Source organism: Neopsephotus bourkii, unplaced genomic scaffold (assembly GCF_033783945.1).
Source record: "Neopsephotus bourkii isolate Nb327-2 ecotype Australia unplaced genomic scaffold, CSIRO-AGI_Nbou_v1 NB_53, whole genome shotgun sequence".
Taxonomy (NCBI): domain Eukaryota; kingdom Metazoa; phylum Chordata; class Aves; order Psittaciformes; family Psittacidae; genus Neopsephotus; species Neopsephotus bourkii.
The window spans coordinates 12250047-12274571 of NW_026900570.1; the positions used below are offsets into that span (position 1 = coordinate 12250047).

The 24525-nt window shown below is 40.9% G+C and overlaps 1 protein-coding gene across 1 annotated transcript in view; it reads right to left on the reverse strand.

Annotated features, from left to right (window-relative positions):
* Positions 1-24525, reverse strand: part of GAD2 (glutamate decarboxylase 2) — a 40429-nt gene that overhangs the window by 3494 nt on the left and 12410 nt on the right. Inside the window, exons 8-14 of the mRNA XM_061351370.1 lie at positions 16081-16160; positions 11838-11892; positions 10491-10607; positions 9310-9374; positions 5309-5387; positions 3468-3617; positions 1605-1712 (exon numbers count right to left, since the gene is read on the reverse strand). Of these exons, the coding sequence (XP_061207354.1) occupies positions 1605-1712; positions 3468-3617; positions 5309-5387; positions 9310-9374; positions 10491-10607; positions 11838-11892; positions 16081-16160 (654 nt within the window). The remainder of the gene's footprint in view (positions 1-1604; positions 1713-3467; positions 3618-5308; positions 5388-9309; positions 9375-10490; positions 10608-11837; positions 11893-16080; positions 16161-24525) is intronic.

Consider the following 24525-nt stretch of genomic DNA (forward strand, 5'->3'; position numbering starts at 1 on the left):
ATTGAGAGTCATCATCATTATTAATGCAGAAAAAATAATTTTAGGCAATTTATTCCCAGGGTGTTAGATGCAGAAACAGATCAGCCTGCTGAGCAAATGCATTTAGGCCCTACTGAGAGGCATCTAGTTTTCATAGGTGCTGTTCCCTCCAGAGGCAGAAGAGATTGTGCGGCTAAGGCTAGAGTCTCATTTAGAGATAAGGACTGTGTCATTTGCTGTTATTACATGAGAAAAAAATACAGAATGTGGTCCTGTAAACAGGAGCCACAGGTGGTGCAAGAGAGAGTCTAAGATTGTCTCACATTCAATAAAATTTATTACTTCTCAGTTTGATTCAGCTAGCTGCTCTATTAATATGCATGCACCAGAGCATCTTAGCTAATTTAACTTGCATGGGAGCACCAAGTAGAAAGGCGTAAAACCTAGCTAACATTTTGTGTATTTTTGCAATGTCCCAACAGTTGCTTGCCTTGCTTTGTTCCTCTTTGCTGGATGCTGCATGTATGAGTTACAGCAATCTCTGTTGCTGTTCTCTGCTGCCAGTTCCTTTACTCGTCATTAGACCCAGTGGACCAAATTCAGTGCTGATGTGTGAGGCAGGGGAAATAAATCACATAAGGGCATACAGGTATGAGCCTGTGATCTCTGCTTGAAGAAATCTAGTGACTTTATCCTTGTGCTGTAGAGCACTTAGGCATGCACTAAGTGATCGCTACCAGGGAGCAATGTTCTGAGTGACAAAACCTTCCAGAGCAAGTACAGAGAGCAAAAGCTATCACAAGTACAAGGAAAAAAAGCTTAATTTTTTTTTTTCTGTTTTACAGGCAAAACACCAGTTAACTTTGTAACAGGTCTTCACCAGCCTGTCCCCACCCAGAGAGGGGTGCCCACAAAGAGATGGCCAAACACCAATCTGATCCAGTTCACAGGTACAGCCATGCAACCCAGGCTGCACTACCTTGCCCTGGACACTGTGCTCCAGCTGAGCACCTGGCACCTACAGTCCCATCTCAGCTTTCCACCCCACATTAAAAACATACCTAGAGATATTTACACTCTCCATGGTGGTGTCACTTCTGCCGCATGAGCCAGCCAGGCTTCCGAGCAACACTAGCCACTCTGCTGCATCCCATCATAGCAGGGGCTGCAGTGCAAATGGTCCCTACAGGTCACCCCAGGTCCCTGCAGGTCTCCTGTGACTGCCCACTGGAGAACGCTGATAAAAGCACTTTGCACAACTGCCCATTCAGAGTCATGTGGGGCACTGTAACCCGCACTCATAATAGACTCTGCTATTATGAACCGCAACTTCTATTCATTACTTAAGAGCTGGTTCCAACTGTGTGTGTGCTGTGTTAGCCTGAGATGCCAGTGTTTAGTTTCATCAGGGTGAAACTGAGCAAACTGAAAACGTATGCACAGCTGCCTCAAATCCCTTGTTCCTGGATCACACAAGGCAGAGAGATGTGGAAATGGTGGGATTTGTTACAAGGGACACTGTTTTCTGTCATAAGCTGTTTGGTTTGAGGTTTTGGTAGCATCCCAATAGGTTGGCTAAAGCAAGTGCTGTTGCCCAAATGGGAAAAAGAAGTTGCAATACATACCTTTCCATCAAACACCATTTCATACCCTTCTCTGTTCTTTATTTTATTGTATAGATATTCAGCAAGTTCCAAGCACTTATCAATTTGTGCTTCAAATCCTGTGGTTCCCTTTAGAAAGAGAGGGAGAAAACAAAGCTGCATAACTGTTCTGTAAACCAGAAGAGTGAAAGAACCATGCAGCACTTGTCGAAGCATCAGCACAAGTCACTTATGAGAAGTCTCTCTGGGACAGATGAAGGATCTGATTCTGTAAGATGAAGGACTTTGCTAAGCAGAGCTCTTTTGTCTCTAGCTGTTGCCACCGACTTCTCTATAGCCACCTCTACAAAATAAGCACCAGGTACTAGCTTGGTTCTCAGCAAAATATTACTGACACCTTCAGTGAAGGGCATCCTTGGTAGATCTTGCAGAGAGCCTGAGCACAGTTTTGGATAGCCTGGACTGGCACAGAAGAGCATGTCTAGAGGTGCTGAGTTTCAGACATGGAGAGTCTCCTGCTATTTTGAAAGTAGGGGATTTTAATCTTCCGGGGGTGTTGTGCTGGGGGCTTTTCAGGAATAATTTTTCTTTTCAGTTAAATGCAGAATGGGCAGATGGGCGTTTAAAGCCTGGCCTGATGCCTCTGAAAATGCACATTTTGTTTAGATACTGCCCTGCCTCTGTAATGTTTTGTCTCTCTTCTAATAAACTCAGAGGCTGTGGTTTTAAGAGCTGCAGCAAATCTTGGGTTTTCTTCTCTGGCAGAAGTCCATAATCCTTTCCCTGTGACATCATAATTGTTCCTGCAATCACAAGCTGTGATGCCACAAAGAAAGGCTCCAGCTTCATGAGGCAGGAAGGGGAATAAACAGCTGGAATAGACAAAGTGCTTAAGAAACACACATCCTATTTTCTATTATTAATATTACAAGCAGGGTGTGAGAAGAGAAAAAGCAGTACAAGGCATATTGAAAAATCAGGGTTTAGAAGAAGAAATGTCTGAAAAATAGATGCATGTCCCTGCTAAATCTGTTCTGGCAGTGCAGAACTGACTTAAAAGGCCACGTCATTATCCCTCTGTGTATTGAGATTTCAAAACAGAGTAGAGCGAGCACAGCCCCAGGAGGAAGGCTTGGAGTGACAGAGAGACATGCGGCTAAAATTGGCTGCCTCTCTGAAGACACCAGTTAGCACAACAGTTATTGAGACCACAGAAACTTCCACCCTCCTTTACAGACTCCCACACCTCCAGTGACATTTGATGTCTGCCTCAGAACTGCTTGCAGAGTTTTAGTGAAGCACATGAGGATCTTTAAGGCTTTCTGGAAATTAAAACAGTGATGTCATCTCCTCTGAAAAAACCTGAGGCAACTTGACATAACAGACTGGATAAATACATGGAAGAACTTACTTAGCAGCATTCTACAAATACAGATGAATTAATCAGATTTCTCAGAGAACAGATTTTGATGAGTTTTTCTCCAGTCCTTCAAAAGATGACTTTGTACCTTCTGCATGCACTGAAACTGGGTATTCCAGTCTTGATTCGCCATGTTTAATTTCTGAGTGTTGTTAAAAAGTCTTTTTATTTCCAGAAAATTTCATAACAACATTCCTAGGTATATGATTTATGTTGTTCAGACTCCTATAGTTACACAAAGCAAATGCTGTGCAAAGCCATGGAGTTCAAGTTTCAAAATCATGCGTGCTGCTTTGAAGCTAAATCGTTAAAAGTGAAATCCCAGAAAACAATAATGTTCTTTCTTTCATGTTATATACGGGAGACTCAGGTCAGATATTTTCTAAAATGGTGATTGCAGAAAAAAACCCTGTATCTGGTGTGCATTATTATAATGCAAACAAATATACTGCAGGCAGTCCTACCTTTGCCCTCCACATCAACCATAGCTTGAAGACATCGACATGCCGTCCACACTGCAAAGCCTTGTCTCCAGTGTCATAAGACAGGTCATAGTGTTTGTCTTGTTGAAAGAGGTAGGAAGCATGCATTTGATTGCAACTCTGCATCAATCCCTTGTAGAAACAAAGACACAAAAATGTGATTTTGGCACAAATGTGACTACTGTTTTGAGGGTTGCTTTGGGCAGGAAATTACAAACACCCAAATTGGGTGGAATATGCGTCCAAGTGCAAAAGGAAGGCCAACAAAAATAATGACAAAATCAGACTTAGTTGGTCAGTAGTGGGCTAAGCTTGTCACATCCCATTCAGGGTCCAGCACATTTTGGTAATGTGTAATACAGTTCCAGAGACAAGATATTTTATTTTTTAATTAAAAAGCTGGACATGGTGTTTCTTAATGTCATTACACATTAATTTATTTCTGGATCTTGCCTTTATTCTTTTCCTTCTTTCCTCGGAAGGCATCTTTTCTGGTTGAGTCAGACAAAGCCAATTTGGTGACTAAGTAGTGTTACACTACTTTTCTAATTGCTTTGGACTCTGAAATTCTGATTTTCATTGTTTCCTTTCTCTGTAGGCACAGCTCTTTCCTGCAAAGCCCTCAGCTGCAGATTGGATGCTTAAGTGGTATAGAAAGCTTTGAACAGACCGAAGAGCTTATGGGCTTTAAACAGCCAGCTAGAGCTATTTCTGGATTTCAAGACACCATTCTGAGAGGCAGCTTTGTGGGAGGGCCAGAAGCCAATAAGGTGAAGACACCTGGCTCAGAAAAGCATGAGGTTTCCTTTTTAACTTTTTAAGTGAAATGCAGGGAGCCATATTCTGGCTCTAGTTAGGTCCTTAACCAAGTTTAAGGTATACCTTAGGGCTGCTGCCTAAAACTGCAATTTCCAGTCCAAGAAGAATCAAAATATGGCTGTTTATCATCAAGCCTAATCTTTATCTGTAACTCAAAACCGAGACAGTAAAATAAGAGCAAAAAATATTACTTTCTCCTAATCTGAGCCATGTGTTCTCACTAGAGGTCAAGGATGGTACTTACTTCAGCCAGGCAGGATTTGTCTCAGGGAACAGACCCAGAGGGCAAATAAAAGCCAGTTTCTCTTTTCCTAAGTGCAATCACTTTGTGTACAATCTGTTGTACAGCTGTTAGCAAAAGAAGCAACCAGCTTTTTGATAGCTGGTCTAGTAAGTGATGGCTGTATAGCAGCTGTCCCAGTAACTGATGGTTATATGAGAATTACAAGCTTGGAGGGTAATTTGAATTCTAGTACTAAATGAAATGTCTACTTTTTATTCCAAATGAACTTAGTGTTCCATTTTTACTTCCACGTGCCCCAAAGTGGATATCTGGATCAGAGCTGGATGGAAATATCTATCATAAAAGTCTAGAAAGTGTAATGATGCCTAGATCCTGAACCAAATGTTCTGCACATATACCATACCATTCACCCCAAGAGGACTTGAATTTGCCTACAGTTACATTTTATGTTACACAGCAACTAGTGGGGTTACACAGTTATGCCTCAGTATTTAACTATGGACATTTTTAATGGAAAGCCACAAAACTCCGTAAAGATTTTGCCATGGATTAGGTCTATTATTTCTGGTAGACAGCTGATTTAATTCCTGTTGCAGTCACAGCCTGAGTACTAGAAGTCTATTTCTCATTTTCTTTCATAACCCTCCTCACATCAGCTAATATTAGCTATGGCACAGTTATGAAGAAAACATCCACGATATTTAGAAGCAAAATGTCAGAAAAGATCAAGAAAAAAAGAAGCAAGTATACTGGGACATACCTCCTCTCTTACTAGCAGGGCTGAACACTGCAGTGGGACGCCCATCATCTTGTGAGGGTTCCAGGTCACTGAATTGGCCCTGGGACAGTAAACCACATGAAACTCAGACACTGTACTATGGTTGTGAAATTATGGAGACATTTAGAAATAATTGGAATAATAATGAGCAATATGCACCTTTTTCTGAGCAAGCAAAGCTGAAAAGAATCATGGCTGATTATTAGGAAAGCAGTGTCTTCATGAGGGACCTAATCCACATCAGTTGGTTTTTGGATGACAATCTTGGCAACTTACCACAGGGTAATTGCTCTGTTCACTGAACTTCATCAGTATTAAGCTTTCTGGGGAGTCACCTATACTTTATAAACATTGGGCAAACTTCCTGAAAACACCCACTTGACTGATGAAATAAAGTCACACAGCTGATTAAAGATGCAGATAGGAAGCTGGCAAAGGAGAAGATTCCTTCATGTTGATTCCAGTTTCAGCAAGATTTTAGTAAGTAGCTGACATAGGCATTTTTTCAAATGCTTTTGAACGCTTCTGTGTGTGTCTAAGTCTCTGGGCAACTCGGAAAACCTGGCCCAAAGTAATTTTTATCATTGCTCTGCTGATGGTAAACTTTCACAGCTGCTTAATTTTAGCTTGGCTATGGTAATTCACACAATGGGAGGACAGGGTCCAAAATTACCACAGTAATAAACATAGAACTGGTCCACCCTTCCACAAAAGAGTCTGATCCTGCCTCCCTTCAGGACACATTCATTTCAAAAAGAGCTGTCAGCCTAGACCTTGTGAACAAACAGGGTATTGTTGCAGTAGAGCCTAGAGAAGAGACATTAGGGACTGTGGCAAGGGCTGAATGGAAGATTGTCCAGTTGTTTATTATTTTAATTTTGTGTTATGCTTGACTGGCTGTTTTTAAATTACTATTATTACATATGATGATTAGCTGATAGATGTATACATTTGCATCCTATTTGGCAGGCTGTCAAGGATTCATAGTACACAGGCTTTCATGTGGTGCAGTTTTGATCATGTAAGTTGGTATAAATCAGTCAACTGGTACATAAAAAAACTTAAAGGACCCAGGATACACTTGTAGGTGACATTTATGTGAACAGAGGTGAGCATGTTAGAATCTGGCAGTATTTTCCTTTGTAGGATTTGGAAACAGTGCTGTAGGTTTATGCATATCTTTATCATTTCCTGCCAAATTGATTCCACTCCTTCAAAGCAAGCAACTCCAATATTCACATGGACAGCGGGCAGCCCTTCTGTGTTTTCTTCTTTGCTATTTAAATGGAACTGCACAAGTGCCTGATGCAAACTCTGTAGGGAACCATCTTCCACAGGCAACATCTGGCCACTTGGCTCGGCTTTTCAAGTATTTGGCAGCTTTTAATCAGCTCAGAGTCAGTCATCTGATTACAACACCAAAGCTAATGATTCTGAACATGCATCCAGGTCTGTGAATTTCCTTTGATATGTTACTGTTTAATTTTTATCTGTGCCAATGCAGAATCAGGCAGAAATTCTTTTAAGACTTCTAGGTAATAGTAGTGGTATGGGTTTTGTCAAGTAAAAGGATTATCAACAACAAGCAGATGCTAATTATCTGCCTAAAACATTTGATTTACCCTCAGGTTGCTCATTTCCCCAATTACATCCAAATACACACAGGAAAAAGTAAAATAAAAAGCGACCATTTTTCATTTGTTATCAGTTATTCTGGGCTTCAACCATCATAAATTGCTGACTGAGCCAAACAGTGAAGTAAAAAAGCTACAGGGATCTACAGATGTTTTTTTTAAAAAGCATCTCATGTACTAAAGCATGCTCGGTACTAAATAACTGAGCACCAAGTTCCTGTGTGATTTTTCTGGCTGTGGGTCACAGAAAATAAAGAAGAAATGTTTTTCCTTTAGAGATTTCAAATGGATGAAGGGGAGATTCAAGACTGGCAGAATTTGGTCCTCATACATCATTACAAACAGACTGAGGTGCATTCACTGACCAGCTGCAGCCCCAGAAAGGCTTCCCAGAGCCTGCATGGGACCACTCATTCAGCCGCAGACATGCTTTTCTCAGGTAGCTGTCATACCCTGCCTGCAACTCTTGGAGAGGGACACCAGACTGAAACCCCTGATGTTGGCCAGACCTATCTGCTGCACAAACCAGGGAATGTGCTTCCTTCAGGGTGCCTTGGAGCAGCTTGACATCTGCTCTCTGGGGACTCTGGAGCATAGAAAGAACGGTTCTGCAACTCCTCCTGCCTCTTATAGGAGTATTTTTGCTGGACTGCCTGTTGCCAGAAGGATGTGAGTACTCAGAGCACAGAGCATTCCATTTTATGATCTCTGCTTGTACCTTGCTAACCCATCAAACACGAGTACCAGCTCCAGTTCTCTTCTATTCACATCTGTAGTGACTGGATTGTACTTGAATATCTACCATGAAACAGGAATGTCCATAAAAGTTGTTAGTCTTGTTCTTGTTAGTTTGCTCTAAAGGTATCCACATTTGAGATTTGGACAAACTGAAACAAGCCATGTCTATCAAGCAGAGGAACAGCACTGGAAATGACAAATTTCATTAATCCATTGCCAAACATATGGAGATGGTACCTATCAAAGCACTAGGTAAAATCCAGTGGAATTCTGGATCTAATGCATATTATTTGGAAAATCCTGAACTTCTTATTCCAGCAGAATCTGCACAGCAATTTGGGAGCAAACTTTTGTTCTCATACTCTGTCCTCATCGGCAACTGGGTAAATTTTTTAACTTGCTGGGTATTCTGAAGTCCTTTTAATGCACAATATGTAAGTTTTGAGTGTTGGAGGCAGTCTTAATTAAATCGAATTCATAGAACCATTGGCGGCTTCCCAAATTTTGCATGTTAGATGCATGAGAAAGGAACTGAATTATCAAGGTATTCTCCTAATCTTCAGGAACTGGATAAGGAAGTTGTTATTTTAATTGCCAAGGAACAGCAGTTCAGTTTAGAGATAAAAAAAGGCAGAAGGGAGTAACAATTTACTCTCAACAGCATGAGCTTTGCAAAATACACAAATGTGAGAGTGACTCCATATAGCCCAGTATATTGTCTCTAGCAAGTGGCCTAAATAGGTGCCTTCTAAGAATAAAAAAAAGGGCAAGCATATACAAGCTTTCTCTAAATACTCTCCGAGCTCACACTTATTTGTGGCTCACAGAATTCTTGAATGCTTTTTTTCCTTCTGTTTCTCCTAAATCTTAACATCCTATAGCAAAGAGTTCTACATCTTAACTAAAAGTGTCTGAATAAGCAGCTGGTTTTAAGTTTAAGCTAAGTCCTTCCAGACTCTGAACTGGACTGCCGTAATTTCTGTTCATCTGTGGCAGTGCTAGGTTAACATTGGACTTTCTGATCTTAAAGATGTTTTCCAACCTAAACGATTCTATGATTCTATATCACGTTCATGAGCTCATGACTACAACTGTGTATATATCCAGGCACATATTTACTGAGAAGATGTCATTTACAGCTTGGAGAGGGGGTATTCTGTCTACATATGCCAGAGTAGTGGTCAGTGACTGCCAGGACACCTAACCAAACTGCAGGTGCATCCACCCTTATGCTTAAGACTTCACCATATGAAACCTCTAAGATTAATTTTTTAGAGAAATGCAGTTGCTAATTCATGCTGGATGCTGAATCAGATAATGCTGCAGAAACCACTCTGGGCCTAAGAATGGATGCTGCAAGGAACAGAAAACCAAACAAGAAATGTCTGCTGTTCTTACTATAAAACAGCTTGGTAGCTGCACTGCTGTAGCACTGAACAAAGGCACTCAGCAATGCTCCTTCAACTGGAAGGACAGTTTGCATAATTTCTTCATATTGTATCTTGGAGATAACGTTGATTTTTGTTTTTATTTATAGACATTGCTATGGTAATCACAAGTGGGTTAAAATGCACTTAATAAATGTGTTTAATTAGCATTAATAAATCATACCTTTCAACACCATTTAACTTCCATTTGTGTTTTCTTGACATCAGGAGCCCGCCTCCCCATGCTCCCTAGAAGGCAAGACACATTTACCTTAATGAGAACTCTGCTTTTCTCCATGATGACATCTGTGCTTTCAGATCAGTTTGGGGTTCTTTCCTTTTTCTTGCTGATATGGCATGTTCCAAAATGACCAGGCAAATGGGGCCTGAGACATTAACTGTGCTAACAGTTTTCTTCCGGTAGCTTGGAAGCAGCAGTTTACAGCCAATAATCTGAGTGCCCACCCTTATCGCCCTGCTGTTCCCTACCTCGCCACCTCCTCTGACACATACACATTGGGCTTCCCCATGCTGCAATTCCTGTCTTGCAGAGCTGCCCCGAGGTGAGCTGCCTTTTCTCCTTTAGTGACGAAGTGATGTTAACAAACCAGATTTCAGCTGCTCTGGTGAGTTCTTGTTGTACTTCTGACCACTACTGCTTACTGCTTGCCTCTTACTCATTTGCTTTTGCTCACACAGATCTGGGACAAACAGGCTTTTCACATGACTCAAAGTACTTTAAAGTACATACAAATTCTTCTTTTGAATTGGACTGATTTTGGCTGACACAGTAATCCAAGAGCAAGATGCTCAGCCCTATGGAAACTCAATTACCAAGCCGTTTTTGGGAGAGAATTTGCAAAAATGACACAAAAGCCATTAAAGGGCTGAAAGATGATCCTTCAGAAAGATTTATTGGCAAGAGCTCAGATGAAGCTAAGCAGCCAATCTGATAAATTTCGGCATTAACCTGTTCAGCAATTTGTGATACCTTATTCCAGACAAATGTAGGCTTTTCTTACGTATTTATTTTGCAGCTGCTGCAGAAATGGAGCCAGTGCTCAGTATGTTTCTTATATATTTCTTGTACTAATAGCATTTAGAGGTAAAGCTGACAGCCAAAAGTATTCAAACTTGGTCATCTTCAGTGTCCCAGTTGCTTAAAAGTACTGCACAGCCACAGCTGCTAAAATTTCCCCCTGCCCTGAGCCTTTCTGAGTGGGAAGTCAGTGCTTGGATGTTAGGCTTAATTACAGAAACCAAATACAACTGAATTTGTATAAGCTAACACTGTCCAAAATGCTAATTAATTAATTAATGCTAATATATTTTATAATCCAGCCCCCCTCATAAAATGATACTTACATCCACATGCATCCAGATTTTGTACTTCTTGCAGATGTCTGCAATAGCTATGAGAGGATCAAATGCCCCATACACTGTTGTCCCAGCTGTGGCACTCACCAGAAAAGGAACAAATCCCTGCAAGAAAGCACAGAGGCATTTGGCAAAGTCAGAGTGCTGCACCCTCCTCAGCCTGCAGCACCCCCAACTCCTGTGTGCTGCCCCCACAGTGAACCCACAAGTGGCTCCTAGAGGACATCCCTGCTACAATTAAGCTGGTCTACTCTTAGCTGCTAGTGGTACTATAATTTCTACCTTAAGGTGGCAGCAAACCTCCAAACCAGCACCCTTCATTCATTAGGATGCATGAGACAGATAAGGGCTTAGAAGAACAACTCTGCTCCACACCACCTGCCTGAAACAAACAGGTCTGCTCCTCATGACGTTGTGTAAAACAAACCTCACCCAAGCATCACAGTGCAAGAAGTATCTTTGACGGACTCTGTGCTGGGCTGCATTACTAGCTATCCCAGCAGTGTCTGAACACATGGTGGTCCAGTCCTGTCAGTGGGAGCACCATGTCTGGGGGAACTGCGCAGGGGAGGTGTGGAGCTCACCTCTAGCTCCATTAGTTGTGCAGAGGCAGGAGACACCTCTTTTTGAAGAGAAGACAGCAATCTCTGTAAGGGCCAGGGACCACCTCTTGCATTCCCCCTGCTAAAGCGTGTGTCTCACAGAGGAGCACTCACCGTTTTTGCACTATGATGTCTTTGGTCTGCCATTTTTATATCAGTATTTCATTCTAAATTCATTTGTACTATATTGATTTCATAAGCAGTACTCTGAGCAACAAAGGTGGGACTAGGGTTTAAACTACCAAAAAAGTCTAAACTTCCTTCTGTGACTGTCTGCAGGTTTGAGTGGCACTCATGTCATTTGCCTTGTTTTTTATCTACTGTGTTGCCTTTCTTTGCAAAAGTGAGCTTTTAATGAAGATTTGTGTTATTAATTTGGTAAGTCTATGAGCAATACTTTTCACGTGTTCAAATATATACAAATTCCTCAAATGAGATTACTCTGGTCTTGTCAAAAGTCAGCTGAGTAATTGCGTCACAGGCTAATATAAAAAAGGAACATATTATGCAGAACAACATATTTAAATAAAACCAAATAGCTCATGGAGATTATAAAGTAGCTCTAAACCTATTTTCTCAGCAATGCTTGCCTCACTAATTGCCAGTCTACGTTAATGGGCAAGCCGGTATTATCAGGGAAAACAAAACAACTAGCTGTATCACTCATGCTTGGTTTTGTTTGTTTGATTGATTTTTTCTTTTTTTTTGGAAGCAGAAAAGCCAGTAAACTTACTTTTTGTTTGGCTTCAAGAATTCTTCTTTCAAGGTCTGATGGGATCATTTTCCCTCTGGAGCAAGAGAGAGTTGTATTAATAATTTGATCTTGAAATCAGCTCTTGCTGTTACTTGTTTGCTTAATAGGAAGCCCAGATAGAAACAAAGTGACCTTTTTGCCCAAGGGTTATACAGCTTTGAAGAGCACAGAAACACTCTGTCCATTAATTTGAGTTTCTACCCTAATTATTTTGTTAACTAATTTGCATCAATATGGTGATGGTAACTGAGAGAAGTTATCTTCTGGCCACCCCCATTAAAGACTGATGCTACCCCATGGAACCTCCTGTTCCTGAAACTACAGTTCCATGAATATGCTCCAGGCTCCTAAGGAGAGGCTCAGCCCACTGTCCTAGGAAGCTCACTGGGCACCAAATCCCATGGTTCCCTTCCAGCAGGCACAGAAAATGCCAGCTGAGCTGTGTGGCCTTGAGCAGCACAACTCAGCTCTGGTGTAAGCAGTCACCTCTGTGTTTCCATCCCGGGGATGAACTACTATTCCACAGTTTGGTGCATTACATCTTTGCATTTGCTTGCACCAGGATAGGAGAAGAAGCCACCAGTACAGATGCATTAATGCACAGTCAGGCCCTTTACATTGACTGTATTTGCAACACCTTTAGTATGAACCATTTACCTGAGATTCAGACTCAGTGGTATAAGGCTTGAAGGCTAATTTACGAACTCCTGTAAATGGATTAGGTGCAAGATAGAACAGTGCTGATACTGAATACTGAGGTTAATATTTTCTTTGCTTTATCCACAAGCAAGACTATCTAAGAAGAGAGTATGCAAAATGGCAATACAAACATTACAGCTGCTCACATTAGAGGAATAATGTCTTCACTGGTTTGGATGTTGTCCATTTAGATTAACACTGTTTTTTTGAAGACTTGTTCAGATTTTTTTGTTCACTACGCATTGATTTCCTATTGCTATAAAAAAAGAGCAATCTGTACTAAAACTCAAAATAGCAGTTTCAGGGAGAGTAATAAAACCATTAGTTTTCATTTTGATTTTGTATAAAAAAACCTGAAGTGTTTTCATGACATTTGGATGGATGGACAATTACAAAAAAGGAAAAAAAATTCTTGTAATAAGATACTACTAGTTTTTCTGAATGTTCATCCTTACACAGCTCACAGTAAGGCAGTAATATTTCAGTAGCAATAATAGGTTTGTACTGCTGAGTTTTCTGCAAAATCTGTTCTGCATTTCACTTATTCAAAATAAATGAAAGAATAACTGAAAATATTCTGAAAATATAGTAGACTTAGGGAAGCTCTGAAAGCCTAAAAATCCCTACTTTTTCTTGCAGAAATTCAAGGAAGTTCTAAAGAGTATTCAACTCACTGTGAGTTTCCGCCAGTTAGTTACATGCACGTGTCCAGAAAAAAGCAGTAGTTGTCTTATCAACAAAAACTGTTTCTGGCATCATTAGAAGAATAAAAAAACCCAAACAAAAACCAAATCAAACAAACAAAAAAAACCCACAAAACACAAACAAAACCATGACACAAAAAAAACCAAAACCCCCACAACCCCCTCCAAAGCAAACAAACAAACAAACAAACAGAAAAAAAAACAAAACAAAAACCAAGAACCCCAACAAAACCAAAACAACACCAAATCCCATGCCAAAAGAAGGCAGCGAGTTCCTCCTCCAAATACAGATGTTGGTCTTCTAGCAGTTTCGAATTGATTGAGCTTGTGCATAGAAAAACAAGGATCTGGGCAGATCCCTCCACTGCCCAAATTTTTACCAAGATAAGTGATTATCCAGCCCCTGGTCACATTGAGTATGTGCAGGAATTCATAGCCAGAAGAGTACCACGTCCAGTCAGCATCAAGCTTTATCAAGGAGCAAGCAGTGGGTTGGCTTTGAGTATAGTCCAAGCACTTGCTGCAGCACGCAACACCCTCCGGCTCCAAATCTAGCAAGCTAGCCAACAACACTGCTTACTTGCACAGTATTTTCACGTGTTATCACCTGAGCTCAGATGACCTGCAATGCTTAAAATACGCTGCAAAATAATAGGTTTGTCCTTTCATGAATCTTACCCAGACAATGTGCCAGGGAGTTGCATGAGATGTGCTAGATGGCAAATGTCTAGAGGCAGGAGGGCTCCCGGGTGAGGCAGAAGAGATTCAGAAGCAAAAGGATGCTGAGTACAGAATGAGTGTTGCTGTCAAGGTGTTCTGTTACCCACATGTGTAAACAGTCTTCACTGCTGCCACATCAGACTGAAGTGTTTTGACTCTTCCCAGCTTTCCAGTATCTGAAAGGGCCTACAAGGATGCTGGAGAGGGACTCTTTGTCAGGGACTGTAGTGACAGGACAAGGGGTAATGGGCTCAAACTGAAGCAGGGGAAGTTTAGGTTAGATAAAAGGAAGAAGTTCTTTACTGTGAGGGTGGTGAGGCACTGGAACAGGTTGCCCAGAGAAGTGGTAAATGCTCCATCTCTGGCAGTGTTCAACTCCAGGCTGGATGTGGCCTTGAGCAACCTGGTCTAGTGGGAGGTGTCCCTGTGCATGGCAGCAGGGTTGGAACTAGATGACCTTAAGATCCTTTCCAACACAAATCATTCTGTGATTCTATGATTCTATGACCCCAAAGCTGCAGCTAATGCACTACAGCTACCAGTATGTCTACACAGTAGTAAAAGAGGCAACAGATATGTATGGTTGTCCAGTCCGGGGTATGAGCAAGAACATGATTTTCTGCACATTTTTCTGGCTTAAAATTTGTCACATATTTACATTATACAGCAAAACCAGGCAAATTTTGTGGGTGCAGGTCAGGATGAGGAAGACCCAACAGGAAGCATTCCTGGTTGTGCTGGAAATATCAAAAGGATGTCATGGTGCTCCTTCACTCTCCCAAGGTCCACATCTTCATAGAGGGTTGTCTCCACCACACCAGCTCAGTATCCTGTGCTAACAGCCTGCTTTGTCCTGGTGACATCTGTTGGGATTTTGTGAGACATGAAGTAATCCTGCTGTTTACTTCAGGGTGGGCAGGGTAAGCATTGTGGTCTTCAAAGAAAATTATCACACTGAATTTGCACAAGAAGAAAAGGAAGATACCACTTCATTGATCCATGTCTGTCTTTAGTGAATAGAAACAACTGGATGTTTATTTTGATGTGTGTTAGTTCTGTTCATGATGTCGTTAATTCTTCTTCACGGTGTGCTTAGTCTTTTGTTAATAAATAAGTCAATATGCAGGCGCTGTGCTTAGCGCTGTGAATTGCTTGGTTGGTGCTCTTCTTTTAATGTCGGAGCAGAATATTTTGATAGCAGTAAAATCTTCCATTATGCTAAGCCATAAATGATTCAGTACCTTATAACAGTGATATTTGGGATTCACTGTAAGAGCATTTTGTATTGAAAAGATTCTCAGTAGAATCAATAAAGATTCATTCTATTATTTTTGTCACATAGAAAGTTTTTCCCTAAAACTGAAAATCTTCATCATAACATGTTGATTTTGTTAACATAGCCTTGTTTTCTCAAAATGGGTTTTCACAGTTAATCAAAACTTTTTAGTGGGTGAGTTAAGCAAGAAGTTATCTACCACTGATTTTGTAGAGCCTGTGGGACCTGTAGGTTAGGTGCCTGCTGCACTACTCCTTTCCATGGGCCATCATCCTCCTCTTGGCCACAATGCTGCCAAGACCCTTCCTTCTACATCCCATCACAAGGGTGTCTCCTTCAAGGGCAATGCAGGAAATGTTGTCCAGCTGAGTAAGATGGTGGGTGCATGATTTAATAGAATTACATTTGCCCTTCAATATTTTACGCCTATAAAAGGCCCATTTCAACTCATTTTAATGGATCAAAATATGAGAGTCTCTAAACACTCTATTTTGACCAAAACATGGTTCTTCCTGGTTTCTTAGCTGAACATGTAAGGAATGATTGCTAGTCTGGCATTTTGTTTCATTTCAGAATGAAAGAAAAAAGTATCAGAAATCCCCGAGGAAGGCAACTTTTTTGATGAGATTCAAAACCTGACCTGTAAAGAAGCTACTGGCAGAGCCAGTTCCTCAAGCGGGGTTGGTCAGTGTAAGGTTGGTGAAGAAGACAGTTCTACAATGAATTATACCAGCTGCTGACTGAATCCTATGTGTTTTCTTTGAGCTGAGCACCTGATGATCCTCTTCCGATAAAAAGAGACATATCTGGCATCCCCACTTACCTTTCATCACATCTAATCAAAATCACACTATCTGTACCAATACCCAAGGCTGCAGCTCCTTTCTTCACAGAAAAGTGACTCTGAAAAATAACATGTTTTATTATGTATTATTTTTAACATTATTTCCTGTCTAATTTAATATGAAACACAATACTCTTGCAAGCCCTTTAGTAACTAGCCCCACACAGGCAGTGATTCTATTCATATTCATTTTGGAAACCTATCACTGTAATTTGAGGCTTCATACCAGGTCACTACCATCAATTAGAGAAACAGCAATCACTCTATAATCTGGATTTACTCCTTGAATATTAAATCCGTAACTGTGACTGATAATGGACCCACATTCTGTCCTTGGTGCATACCTGCAGCTCCTATTGCTTGTACAGATTCAGTTATGAACTTGGTTTACTGAAACAAAAAAAGTGACATCCAGAGTGATGTGCTTCTGCTGTGTAACTTCTGGCCAAATAATATACTGAGAGAAATTAAGATAGGAAGCCTAATTGTGATCTCATGCCAGTGAAACCTAGTAAAACTCCAATTAATAAGCAGAGCTACAGCAGTTTAAAGCCAGAACTGGGCTATTAGTAAGACTATTAGTTAATCTGTATGTATAAAATAAACTGTGGACATTATATACTGGAGTACAAGTCAGCCTAATTTTCTCTAGCTCATAGGACTTAACTCCTGAGCCAGTCCTGGTTTGTAATTTTAAATCCTAGTGATTATAATAATGAAATAGTTTTAGATCAAATTATACCTACAGGAATCTGCTTTTGTATTAACTTTTTTCCCAGTTGTAACAATATTGTGTGAATTAATTTTAACTACAGATTATTAAACTTTAAAAAAAGGGCAATTCTTTGTGTGTACTATAGTACCATTAGCTTAGGATGTAACACTATTAAAAAGATCACGGAAATAAAAATCTAACAGGGCTTTTTAGGTGCCCATGATGTTAAAGAAGAAAGGAAGACATATACTCTGCAGAAGACCACAAAGCAGAGAAGTAACTACTATTGCTTTGCCAAGGGAGCATTTGGCTTCAATGGTAATGTGAGCAGCAGAGAGCTGTAGAGAGAGATGGACATAATGATTACATGTCTGCTTCACCTTAAGGCTGTGATGTCAGTGGGATTTCACTGCATGCTAAAGGGCTCTGTACATGACAAACACTTTGAGAAATAAAAATCAATTCTAAACCAACTCGATGAGAGAGGAAGAAGTCTCTTCCCAGCCCTACGGGTGTCCCTGAGCCCCAGGATGCAGCAGTGCAGATTTATGAGAGCAGGGAGGAGAAGAGGCCATGAGAAGACTACTGGCAGGAGAAGGTTTATAAAAAATTCTCAAGTTTAGGAAGGTACCTTTGAACTTTGCAAAAACCAAAAAAGAGCTAGAATATTGCCACCTGATGGTTCACTGATATGCTGTGTGAAGCTGAAACTGGATTTCTATACTTGAAGAAAAACCCCAGTGTTTTTGTGTATTACACAAACTGATGTGAACATACTACATAGTGTAATATATAAATACAGATAGAGATGTAGGAGTGAAGAGTCACAGATACATTTCATTGGGTTTTGAGTCAACGACATTACACTGATTAATTTTGCTTCTTATTCCATACTAGTTAAAATAGATTTGCTATCGTAATTTGTTTTTCTAATAGAAAATAGAACTATTTAAGTGCCTTAAGAAAAAAGAAAATACAGATTTGAATAGTTTACTATGAGAAAGAAAATTAAGCCCATGTGCTCAAAGACATCATCCACTGGAATATGGCCAGGCTCAGCTGCCTCATTGAGAAGTCTCATGGCACTGCTAAAGCAACACTGGGGGGAAAAAATTAATGTAGTGCTGATAGCTTGGCTGCCTGGAGGCTTTTTACAGACTGAAGGGAATACAGCAGTCAGGAACCAAAACAGGTTTAGGGATAAATTGGGAAGAAATATAGAAATCTGTGCACAGAAAGGCAAATGCAATTACAATTTCTAAACAAACTTTGAACATGATATTGTCAATCTGTGTATACAGTCACAAACATATGACTGCTGTTCTGGTTTTTATGTCTTAAGTTAACATCAGAGGAATTAGTCCAATGGCCTGAGAGGCTCTAAAAGAGCTAGGCTGAAAGTGAAAATGAAAAAGATATGGTTTGAAGAGCAAAGAAAACTTTGCTCACGATAATGAATGTTAAATTTCGGGTTAATATTCCTGGGATGGTGCTGGAAATCTGGTTGCCTGTGTAATATAAAGGTAAACATAGAAAAATATAAAGGTCAAAGAGAAGGAAAGGTTTGCACAAATAAGCCTGATTAGGCAGAACCAGTGGGGAAAGCAGACATTAATCGTGACCCCTTTGGGAATATGGGGCTACAGACTGTTCAGTGACACAAGGAAGTGGGCTTGAGCATCATTTTTCACAACACAGCTATGTAGGGGTTATGCAGATCTGAAGTCTTCAGGTGGGAAAACCAGGGTCAAAGAGGGAGGATGGGTCAGACTGCCTGATGCTGGTCCTAATGGAAAAACCAGCCTAGGAGAAGCTGGCAATCCAGGGTTTCACCACTGTCGTGTGATTGTCAGAGACAGGAGGACACTTGGTGGGAACAGGCTGTCACGGCATCTTTCTCCCTCCCTCCCTTCATGCACTGCAAAAGGTTGCATGGAAGACTACAAATACACCCACAATAGAGTGGGACCTCAGTTTTTCTCTGAAAAGAAATGTGGTTAAAGTTCAGTGGTTGTCAGAAAATCCTCAGGAGGAGAATGTATGAAGAATTAGCCAATATTAGTGACAAAAGCATATTGCTGATCAGAAAATAAACTGGTGATTTTGAGCCATGGGAATTTGCCCTTTGTCTAATATTTCAAACGCTGTTAAGAATAGGTCTGCTTGCCTGATAGTAATTTTTTTCATCGTTAGCTTTCTCAGTAAAAACACAGGGGGTTTTTACTTAAAAAACACAGTGTAAATTTATTACAGGTGCAATAATGAATAGGCCTATTGGAAAAAGGAGGAACTAGAATAATTAAAAATGTTATGATGAAAATACTGGGTTTTTATCTTAAATGAACAACGCTTCAATACAGAGATGCTTCTATTTTTGTAGCTTGCTTAATCACTTGCTGATAACCTGGCATGGTTGAAGCTGTCAGGAAGAGCCATCCTAATTCCATGAGGTGGGTTTTCAGATTGCTGCTTCTCCTTGCTCACATAAATCCAGAGTGCCACAAGCTTTGCGGAGGGCTTATGAGGGGCAGTAGGTTCCCAAACGCTGATCAAGCTGAGCCATCCAGAAGCTGAATCCTCTGGCTGGCAGCCTGGTGCCTGGCAGACCTGGACCCCCAGGCTCACCCCATCAGCCACACACCAGCAAAGGAGGCGAACACACTTTCTGCTCCACCTCTCCTAGACTTTAAACAATGTGGGATCCCCGGATGTGTAGGCTGGGCTCCTTCTATCTTAATTTTAACCATCTAAACATGTGTGGCTGATCTAGGCTTGCTGTCTGGGCTCCTGCAATAGTGGGGAAGAAAAACCACCTCCAGAAGGCACCTCATTCCCAAGGTTTTGGCACTCATTTTAGAATTAGGTGTGTTCTGCAGATCTTGCTCTCTTTTTGTCAGCTATAAGAAGTATATGGACTAATTCAGATAAAATGTTTACACTTCAGGTTATTAAAATGACTTGACATGAGTCCTGTCTTTAACATGTAATTGTAAGCTATAGCTTTTCCTTCAATTATCTACAAAAAGAGTAGACTGTGTCCCATCACAGTTTGAAATACATTGTAATGACATATGTTTCCTATTGTTTCCTGTAGCTACTGCTATTCAGTTTTCAAAGCTATTGGCTAATGTCAGGAGAGAAATGAATGTATTAGTGTTTCTGCACAACATATTAATACTTTGAATTTTTTAACTGTATGACTTCATTCTGCTTTTCTAACACACTTGTTTTTCCAGTAAGGGTAATTTTACAGCATTATCTGTGGATAAGAAATGTTGCACTGAGTTCAGGAGGATCCTGTAGCAGTGTAAAAGTCACAAGTCAACTCCTATCCCAAGCGACTCCTTTGGGATAGGCTGCCCTAAAGCACTGTTTTTCTGGATAATAGTTTTAGATTGATTTGAATGGTGTTATTTGAATTAAGTTGCTCTTCAAATAAGACCAAATTTTCACTGTTTCCCCCTTGCTTCAAATATCAACAAAAAATACTTTTCTAGTTATTATGCACTGGGTAATTCTAAGAAAGAATGCACGTATCCATGAGTTCCATTCTTAGTTTCCTTAGGTGGAAACAAAACTACTTCCTACTTGCTCTGTATGCTCCAAAATACAACTTACACCTTCATCATTCATGCTACCAAATGGAAAACATGATCTCCAGGCTTCTCAAATCCTTCCATGGAAGCCCGGACACACAGGTCATGTCTTGGGCTGCTTCTTTCATGTGGCAGTCCTGCAAACTCCCTCCTAAGCTGCCAGCCAGAGGGCAATGCTACCTGCCATGGAAGCAGTGGGACTAAAGATCAGCTTTTCATTCTATGCAGAAACCTCCCTAAAATCTTCCGTGGTCTGTGTGAAATGGAGGTCTATTGAGCTGTTTGATTTGAGACAGAAGTCACTTCTTAAGTTCCTTCTGCCTCAAGTGCTAAGAACTTCCACATTAGGTTTCAGAGACTGTTAAGACAAAAACTTCTCCAAAGCCACTCTTCTCCCACAGCTATCAGTGTAGTTTGCTGTATTGCCTGCAAGTAATGGGGCTTATCCACAAGGGAAAATCAGCATGCACAAAGCTGAAGCAGTGATTTATTACTGTCTCCTTTGATCTAGTTGCTGTGTAGATGCTGCGTCCACTATTGCTGTGAAGGTGCTCCCCTACCACCACAGACAATCCAACTCACACAGGCGCTCCCCATGCTCCCTGGGATGAGGTCCCTCTGAGTATGTGTGGCTATATAGAATGTGACCTTATACCTGAGCAGCCAACAGCACCTCCCTTCACATGGATTCCAGAGCTGCACTCCCAGTGAAGCCTCAGGCATGAGCTAGGTCACCCCAAGAGCAGTGCAAAGCGGATGCCAGAAGCAGAGCTTCTCTGTGCCCCCTTGGGTCTCTAAGTGCATGAAGAGGTCCCTTATTGTCAGATCAGACTCAATCACCTGCCAGCTCTTATTCTGCATTTTCTTTTTCAGGACTACAACAGGAGTTATATTGCTGTTTCTTTGGTGAGCACCTGACCACACATTCTTCACTGGGGGAGTGCTAGAGGGGTGGGAAATAAGGAAATCTGGACAACATAAGCACTATTGTTAAGTCTTAATGAGTTGGAGAGCAGAGAACATGAAGAAATGTACATGCCTTTCCAATTATGCCCAACTTTTTTCTCATTCTCTGAATTGTGGTTTGAGTCTGTATAGCCCCTAATTAAATATCAAATCCATGGAAAAACTGGAAGTTTCTTAAGCTATATTTATACTACAAATAAAAAGGCCAAAGGCTGATTTGCAACCCGACTTGCTCTCTACAGCTGAATTTTCCTTCTCTACACCCATTTCCTCATCAAGGTAAGATGACTGTGTCCTTTTTGCCTGCTAGGGTTTATCCCTGCCCCATATTATTCCCAGCTACTGTTGGATTAATGTCGTTTAAGAGTGCTAGTTGGCCAGGTCAAAATCAGAAGAGCGAATGGCTTAATTCAGCAGGACATAGCTTATGGACAAATGGATCAATAAAAATATTCTGAGAAGGCAGCTCTCCCTTTCAGCCACTTTCTCCACACTGATAAAGGGATGTGCTCAGCTGAACATTCACAACAACCTAAAGCTAATGTGCTGGGATACAGGAGGAGGCCTTTATATTACAGTTTTCACTGTGTTTGAAACAACGGACAAAAATAGGTTTTTATGACTGACATCCATCACTTTTACCCCTCTGAGTCAAGGTCTCTTCTATCATATGCAGTCCAGAACAGCTTCCCTGAAGGACATCACTTTGCTCCTGCACTGGTGCAGACCAAAGCAGTGCACTGACGATGCACTACAGAGGACTGAATTACGTCCTGAGCACAAGTGCATCTCAGTGAAATTATACCTGGGCCAAGACCAACCCAAGCAGTTATGGCGTATTTCACTGTCACTAGTGAAACAAAACCAAACAGAATCAGAGCGACAGTCTGTACTGAACAGTCGTACTGAACAGATCAGGGAAGATCTGCTTGCTGGGAGTGTACATAGCTGGAATAGTCACATAACCTGGTTTAGGTCCCTAATGTAGGTTGAGTATATTAAGAGGCTGATCTCTCTGTGCGGTAAATGCACAGAAGTAGGTGAACACCTCCCCACCCCACACCCTCATGTCCCCGAAGGTGAACTAGAACATCCAAATTAAGGAATATTTAGGCTCCTAATTTGAATGCTCCGGGTTTCTCTCCAGAGATACCTCTCTTCACTAGTCGTGCAGAGAGTGAGGCTCCTAATTTAGGAACATGATGCGCTCCTAAATTAGGAAGGGAATTACTTAGGAGCTGTGAATTACTCCTCCTTTCCCTTCTCCCCTGCTAGCAGCTGAACCTGTCATGGTATCAGACTGAGGCCAGATTCTGATTACAGTAATACTGGCGGCAATTGTGGCATAACTTAATTAATTTATAATAATGGAAGCTCTAGACTGATAGAAATGAAAATAAAGTCTGATCTGGTAGAAATTAAAATAAAGTCTGATCTGTGATGCTGAAACTCTTATCTGAGGCCTGCTGATACCGAATCTTTGCTTCTGTCTGAAAATTTTGAGAGCAAAATCTCCAAGTTTCAAAACACATACAATAGCTTTAAGCTTTGTTTACTATCATGCTGCATGTGCAAAGCAAATGGGATATGGTAGGATCCCACTTACAGTCTGCTTGTTCCATGGCTATCATCTTACAAGAGCATATAACTCTGACAGACAGAAACCAAAATCAGGCTGGGGAGTCTAAACTTCACGTAGATTGTCAGCATGGTGTGATAAATGAGACAAATGACATTCTCCTATCTTAGTGTCTATTCAGGTCCTACACCACATTTCCTACCTAAAACATGACTGTACTTCTAGGCCTCTGCAATTCCTGTGAAACAACCTCTGCTGTTCTGAGGGTTAAATCCTGACCCTATATCCTCTGGGCAATTAAGTGTTAAAGGGTTCTGTCTTCACATTGTGTGCTTTCTTAACTTCCCTAGAAGATGTGCCATTACATACTTTATAAAAAACTTGATAGAAGAAAGGACAAACCTGCAATTTCAAGATACTTCTAAATTTAACAATTTCAGATGTTGTTCTATGGATTTTCCAGTATATTTGATTTTGGAATGTTTAATTTGCTAAGGGAACTGCTTCTTTCCTGGCATGAAAACACAACTATTAAAGCTCATTTCATTATTTTGAGACTGATAGCACAATTTGGTTCATTGTTTAACATTCCATCACTATGAACACAATGACATTCTCTAATGATTAATAGGATTTGTTATTTTAAATAATCATGCTGAACCTTATTTGCAAGACTTATTAGGTCTGTAACTTCCATATGAATAATGCATCTCTAGCTGTACAGCCAGCTTTGGAGAATCGCTACTCATTTGTAGAATACCCTTCTCTTTGACTACTTTGGGGACAACTGTTCTGCAAAGCGATGCCCGGAGCTGTGTTATTACATCTCATCCTAATGCCAGGAAAGGCATCCTTAAAGGGATTTCCTTTTAGATATTTCTGATTTTAGACTTCTTGGGACTCTTCGCTCTTCATACTTGCCCGCAATGGAAACAGGTTCTCTGATAAGTCAAAAAAGGCAGCCAGGAGGATGTTACCTCACAGGGACAATATCCTGCTGAGCCCCAGCCATGGAAGAGTCCTTTCTGGCTGAGCCCTTACAGCTAGAGAGAAATTTTGAAAGAGACCACGAAGCCTGAAGAGGGCTCACTGCCTGTCCTGGGTATAACCCTTCCTCTTCCCCTTCCCCTGCACCTGCATTCTTTACTATAAGATGCAAGGATTTTTAAATGGCCATAAAGCCAAAATGAACTCCCCAGTAAGTATGACTTCTGTATGGCTGTTCAAAGAGCAAAATACTTTGCGCCTCTCCCAGATCGGACCACTCCGGTATCTCTTTTTCCCACCTCCCCTCTCTGCTTGCACTGCCAGCTCCCATCAATGCCTGTGCTGAAGCTTTTGCTCACAGGCAGAAACCCACATCGAAGTCTAGTTCCCCACTGTACACCACAGCTGCTCTGCTGTACATGCACAGAGCATTTCTGTACTACTCTCTTCATGTATGTTATCACCCTCTCATTAAATAACATCAGGAGTGGTTTCAGCTAGAAACATTTTGATTCAAAGCGATTTTCTGTTCCCCCAGAGTGACCTGAATAAAAGACATTCCTTGCAAAAATTGCTGAAGC